Source organism: Orycteropus afer, unplaced genomic scaffold (assembly GCF_000298275.1).
Source record: "Orycteropus afer afer isolate SDZICR_OR568_19922 unplaced genomic scaffold, OryAfe1.0 scaffold00009, whole genome shotgun sequence".
NCBI classification, from domain to species: Eukaryota; Metazoa; Chordata; class Mammalia; order Tubulidentata; family Orycteropodidae; genus Orycteropus; species Orycteropus afer.
The window spans coordinates 7,457,134-7,463,133 of record NW_006921596.1 but is presented as its reverse complement, the minus strand read 5'-3'; the positions used below and the strand labels follow the sequence as shown (position 1 = coordinate 7,463,133).

At 39.6% G+C, this 6,000-nt stretch overlaps 1 protein-coding gene across 1 annotated transcript in view; it reads right to left on the bottom strand.

Annotated features, from left to right (window-relative positions):
- Window positions 1-6,000, bottom strand: part of PHKB (phosphorylase kinase regulatory subunit beta) — a 286,088-nt gene that overhangs the window by 3,174 nt on the left and 276,914 nt on the right. The window contains exons 28-29 of the mRNA XM_007947818.1: window positions 5,412-5,541; window positions 1,786-1,893 (exon numbers count right to left, since the gene is read on the bottom strand). Of these exons, the coding sequence (XP_007946009.1) occupies window positions 1,786-1,893; window positions 5,412-5,541 (238 nt within the window). The remainder of the gene's footprint in view (window positions 1-1,785; window positions 1,894-5,411; window positions 5,542-6,000) is intronic.

The window sequence follows — 6,000 nt, the reverse complement described above, 5'->3', positions numbered from 1 at the left end:
TTTTTTTTTTTAATACATTTACCTCTGATCTCTTTATAAGAAGAATACTAGTTTGGTCTGTATAAACTATCATCCTATTGTTTGGCCATCCTATAACTTTATTCTAAGTTCTAATGTTCATTTTAGATGACAAACTCTATACAATGCTTAGTAAGAAGCTTTCTGATGTTTATGACTCCTACTTTGTACATGGAATAGGAAAAAAACCTCCAAAATCCCCAATTGAGGAACTTCACTATCTGTAATTTCTAGGAACACTTCAAAAATATAACCTGAAAGAACCAAAGGAATCACAATCAGCAGACTCCAGACGTCACAACGTGGGAGACCTTGGAGCAGGGTTTTAGCTAAGAGAATACTAAGTTTTGCTCTAGTTCTAAAGGAAGTATTTTTTTTTTGAAGAAGGAATGATCTCACGTTGGTCCACAAGAAGGACCTCTATGTCCACTGTGTGTCCTAGATGCACTAGAACAGGAAAGGTTAAGGTAACAGCACAAATAAGGCATTCAGTTTTTAAATAGCCCATCTTTCTTGACCCTAATCTCCACCTCACTCCCTCATGGTATGACAGTGATTGGCTGATACAGTTTTTAAATTCTGGGACATTAGCAATAAGGCTGAATCTCACTCAATTCTGGCTGCAGCTCCAGAAATGCTGGATTTCAGGAGATGACACATCCAGTTCAGTGCTCACTGAGAGCTTCTTTGGCACCAGTAAGACATATTCCCTACAAACTTTGAAGGGATGTTTCCAGAAAGGAAGACAAAGTGAGAGCACCCACTGTCACCGAGTTGAATCTGACTCATAGTGACCCCCACTGGGTTTCCAAGGTGGTAAATCTTTACTGAAGTAGATTGCCCAGTCTTCCTTCCATGGATTGGTTGTTGTGTTTGGACCATTAACCTTCTGGTTAGCAGTCAAATGCTGAATAAGATATATTAAATTTATCCATTTTAGAGATTCTCCATGTACTTGGTAGAGTCCCTGGGTGGTGGCAGATGGTTAAGGGCCTTGCTGCTAACCAAAAGGTTGGCGGCTTGAGTTCACCCACAGGTACCTTGACAGAAAGGAAGGCCTAGCAGAGCACTTTTGGAAAACCAGCATTGAAAACCCTATGGAGCACCGTTCTACTCTGACCCACAGGAGGCTCACTATGAGTCAGAATCTACTCAATGCCAAACGTTGTTTGTTTGCTTCCTATGGATTTGGGATGTTGTTTTTAAAACAGGAAAACAGCGTATGTGGGTATATTTATAATTTTAGCATTTAACTTTATACAGAGCAATGATAATACAGTACATAATTACATGTATTCTCTCTTCACAGAGAGGTATTTGGAAAGATGTTCTTCAAAATATCAATGATGATCCCTTGCTAGTGGGTGTGGGGAAATTTATGCTTTCTTCTATAATTTTATGAACTGTTAAAACTTACTACACTAGTGGTACATTATTTCGGTAAAAAAAAAAAAAAACCCTGAAAACAAAATATAAAAATTAAAGGTCACTTAAAGGTCACTTCCTCTGTATTTTCAGTGTTGCTGATGCTCTTGTAATTGCTGGGTGAGTACGTAGCTGAAAAAACTGGGTGGGTAGTGCTTTCATCTTGAAAAGTTTAAGATGTTTGAACTGTTTGTGTGCTTTGACAAGGATGGCCATCTTCTCCAAGGACCCAATTGGACATCGGGGGAGGCGAGAAATGGAATTCTCAGTCTCTAGACAGTTTCCTGATACTTCAGGAGCATGTATAAAACACCTCAAGAATTTACAGTTCCAAATACAAACCTCCACAATGATTTGTCTGTACTTTGGCTGGTCAATATTTCCCAGTATGTCTTCAACAAGAAGAGAGAAATTCATCTCATACATGGTCATATCTGACAGGGTTGGTTGCTGAAAAAAACACTCAACATTAACATGCTGTTGTACTGTTGAATGCTGGTTCTCATTTAATAGAGGAATTTCATTTTCTAATCAATAATCTTGTTCAGTTTCTATAAAATCTTAGAGAGCATTTTTAGCTACATTAGATTTTATATACGTCAAACTATCGAAGGCAATCAGCTGACTATTATGATAATTTAAACCTCCTGTTTTTAGTAGTTATCTTTACTACATTGTTTTCAGGGGAAAGGGACTACAGTAGAAAGGTACTTCAATACATAAAAGGATTAGCTAAGAATTGAGACAACAAACAGAGTACATATTTTTCTCAGTATTAACACAGGAAGTTATGCTTGCTGTCAGCCTTCAGCATGTAAGTCTTTTGCTATTGAATTTACATCATTTCTGGGCTGGTCACATAAAAATGCATACAAACAAGCAAATAGAATACATATGCAGAAATGGCAAGCAAACACAGAAATATGAAAAACTACAAAAATTTTCACAACTCTACCCCTTATCTTTCATTTATAAGAGTATTATACAATATTCCATTCATTTTTCACAAACCAAATGAAAACAGAAAATAAACTCAAATCCAAATCCAAACTCGGGCATGTTGGATAACTCTCAAAAGATGGAAGGGGGGTCCTACATATTAGGCTTGTATGGTAGGAAGCAAGTGGGGCGACCAGAATTATTACCAGAGATGACAATGAATACTTGGTTGCTTTTACCTTGATGCTTTGAGAGTGAATTTAATGACAGCTTCAGAATAACGACTCAAAATGGGACCCAATGGGAGTGCATGTGATGTCTGACAGCAGAGTTGTTTAACCTGCTGTATATTCAATACAGTCCATCCATTGTTCATGCTTAGAGGTGGTCCCCAATATGGAGAGAAGAAATCCCAGTCGCCAAACACATTATAACTAATTGAATGCCTGGCAGTGGGATTAACAGGTTACAGCAGGAAAGGAGGAAGGAGGCTTTCATTGTTTCACATTCATTTCCTTTCATCTATCTCACTGGAAAAATCAACCTATCTACTATGTGGCTGTGATAATTAAATCTAGAGAAGAGATTAAAAAAAAACTTTTTTTTTTTTTGCCTTATTTCCTATTCTTATTCTTGGAAAGAATTAATTAATTAATTCGTGGAAAGAATAAGAATATTCCTATTCCTATTCTTGGAAAGACTGGTGGCGTAGTGAATAAGGCACTTGACTGCTACCTGGAAGGGCAGCGGTTCAAACCCACCAGCTGCTCTGTGGAAGGAAGAGGGGCTGATCTACTTCCGTAAAGATTTATAGCCTCGGAAACCCAACGGGGGTTGTTATGAGTTGGAAATGACTTGATGGCAGTGAGTTTGGTTTTTGGTTTGAGTATAGCAGAAAAGTTAGAGAAAATATTCAGAAGACAAATTGCCAGAGGCAATACCCATTAAGTCTGCTACTTACTAGATGTGTGAGCCTGGGAAAATCACTTACCATGCTTCAGTTTCCTCATCTGTCAAACAGGAATAATAGAGTACTAAATTCACAGGAGTGCTGTGAGGATTAAATGAGTACTTAGCAAGTACCTGGCCCATACAAAACACTTAATGCCTGTTTATTGCTGTTGCATGAAACATTGGTGTCTCCACGGTAGAATTCTTGCCTTCCATGTGGGAGACCTGGGTTTGATTCCAGGCCAGGGCGTCTCCTGAGCAGCTATCACTCGCCTGTCAGCAGACGCCTGCATTGTTGCTATGGTGCTGAACAGGCTCCAGACAGAGACGGACTAGGAGGAAAGGCCTGGCGAGCTACTTCTGAAAATCAGTCTGATGAACCTATGGATCGCTGCTGTCCAATCATGGGGATGGTGCACGACTGAGTAGCATTTTGCTTCATTGTACATGGGGTCACCATGAGTCAGGGGCTGACTCTCCAGCAGCTGACAACAAAAGTTACTGTTAGCAAAGAGAGCGCTAATGTAACTCGCCCTGGAAATCAGACAATTAAGTGAAACTCTGGTAAGTGATAGTGGGGGCTGCGATAGAAGTTAACAAAAGGCTGCCACAGTCCACCGCCCAGCTATGCAGAAACAAGGCCTAGGAGAAGCAGCAGGATGGTAATAATGAAGGCCTTCTTTCTGTTCACAGGGGACAGTGCTGCTCTGGTCAGCAATTACAGAGCTTTTAGGAAAGGGCTGGAGCGCCTCTGTTGTTGTTATGTGCCATAGGGTCGGCCCGACTCATAGCGACGCCTCCTTGGGTTTCCGAGGCAGTATCACTACGGAAGTAGATTGCCCAACCTTCCTTCCGAGGAGTGGTTGATGGGTTTGAACCGCCAGCCTTCTGGTTAGCAGTCAGGTGCCTTAGGCATTATGCTACCAGAGCTCCCAGAGAGCCTTTACTTGCAATCATGTAAACCCACTCAAACTCCGTGAATAGTATAAAGAATACTTCTGAAAAGTTTTCATTTATTGTTTTAACAGATAATAAGTCACTTAGTTCAAAATTTGAAAGGTAAAAAAGGTTTCAGCGAAAAGCCTACCCTGCCCCCTCAGCCACACAGTTCCTCTTCCCAAAGGAATGCTGCCAACTTTTCGGGGGTCCTCCCAGAGATACTTTATGTATTATAAGCAAAATGAGTGTGGATTAGTGTACTTAAGAATACTTTATTTGTATAAAGAGCTTCATCAAAATTAATTTGGTTTGAAGTTTCAACACTAGAAACAGATATAGTACTTTACTTCCAAAGGGCTAATTATGCACTTTTGTGTAAAAGGAGAGTGATTTGGAGTAAATAATGAAATCACAGAGCAGGCCAGTTTATATAATTTAAGAAGCCATCTGAGAGAGGAGCACTAATTCATTTGGAGCACACAGGTAAGTTACACCTTGTAAAATAAGTGATTACTGGGTTGTCTAATGACCTACAGAGTTACTGCATTTCTTGCCTTTGCATGCTCTTCCTGAGGAGTAATTTCCTCATCCACAGTATCACTAGGCCACCCTGCTTCTTAGACCTGATCTGGGTCTATCTTTTGAATATGTGTTTCATTGTTTGTCAGGTCACCCAGTAGTGGCCCACTGCGTTTGAGAAGGGATATCCTCACTTAAAGTAAAGCCAATACAAGAAACTCTAAAGTCACTAATGAGTCAACAAAGAAGGCCAGCTTGCTTGACAAAAGTCTTGGTCAGGTGGTTCCTTTAAGCAGAGAGCTTCCTTGAAATATCAGGAATATGACAATACAAACAAATTTGACTAAATTTAGCTTTTCAACAATATATCCACTTGGTAAAGCAAGTTCTTTAATACAAAGGGTCACTAAAATTGAAAATAAAAGTAACAGGTTGGGGAAAACATTTCAATCCAGTTAGTTGGACTTTTATTTTCTAGTACTTCCTCCCTTCTTTTAATGAAAATTCTGAGGAAACTGAGTAAGCAGAGAGGTGATTTTCAGTGGAGAGGGGGAAGAATTCTCTGCTCCTGGAGGTTTCTTTAGAACTGTTTCACTGGCACTAACACGACGGGGCTTTACCTGTGGCAGATGCTTCCCAGCCACAACGATTCCATTGGGTGTGCGCTCCAGGATCTGCCACACACGGTCATAGAACCCAGTGGGAGTTCTGTTCAAAGACCCATCGATCTGACGCCTGTTCAGCCAACATCTGCAGACCAAAGGAAATGCCTCAGAGTTGAAAAACAAGCTTGTTCCAGTAGAAAGCATTGTTTTCAGTATGGATTAATTGTTCCAGTCGGGTTAGCAATAAAAGCCAAATCCATCAATGATGCATATCTAGCATGTGTTACAGAGGTTAGTAAATATTTCATAGTAAAAGCAGAGCTTGCAGGAGAGGAGAAATTCCCCAAGATTTTAAAAAATTTAACAAGCAAAATGTTATCCTCTAGTAAGTTATGAGAATTTTCAGTACATGATCAAATGATTTTCTAATAAGCAAAGCAGCTCCATTAAAAAATATAGAAGCAGCAAATTTTAAAATAAGTTCATGTGGTTCTTACGTATATACAATATAAACTCCATATGGCCTAGAAACCCTATACCTTGGTCACTTTTATACAGCCCTCCTAGAAAGCTTTATGTGAATGAATGAGTGAATAAATGAATG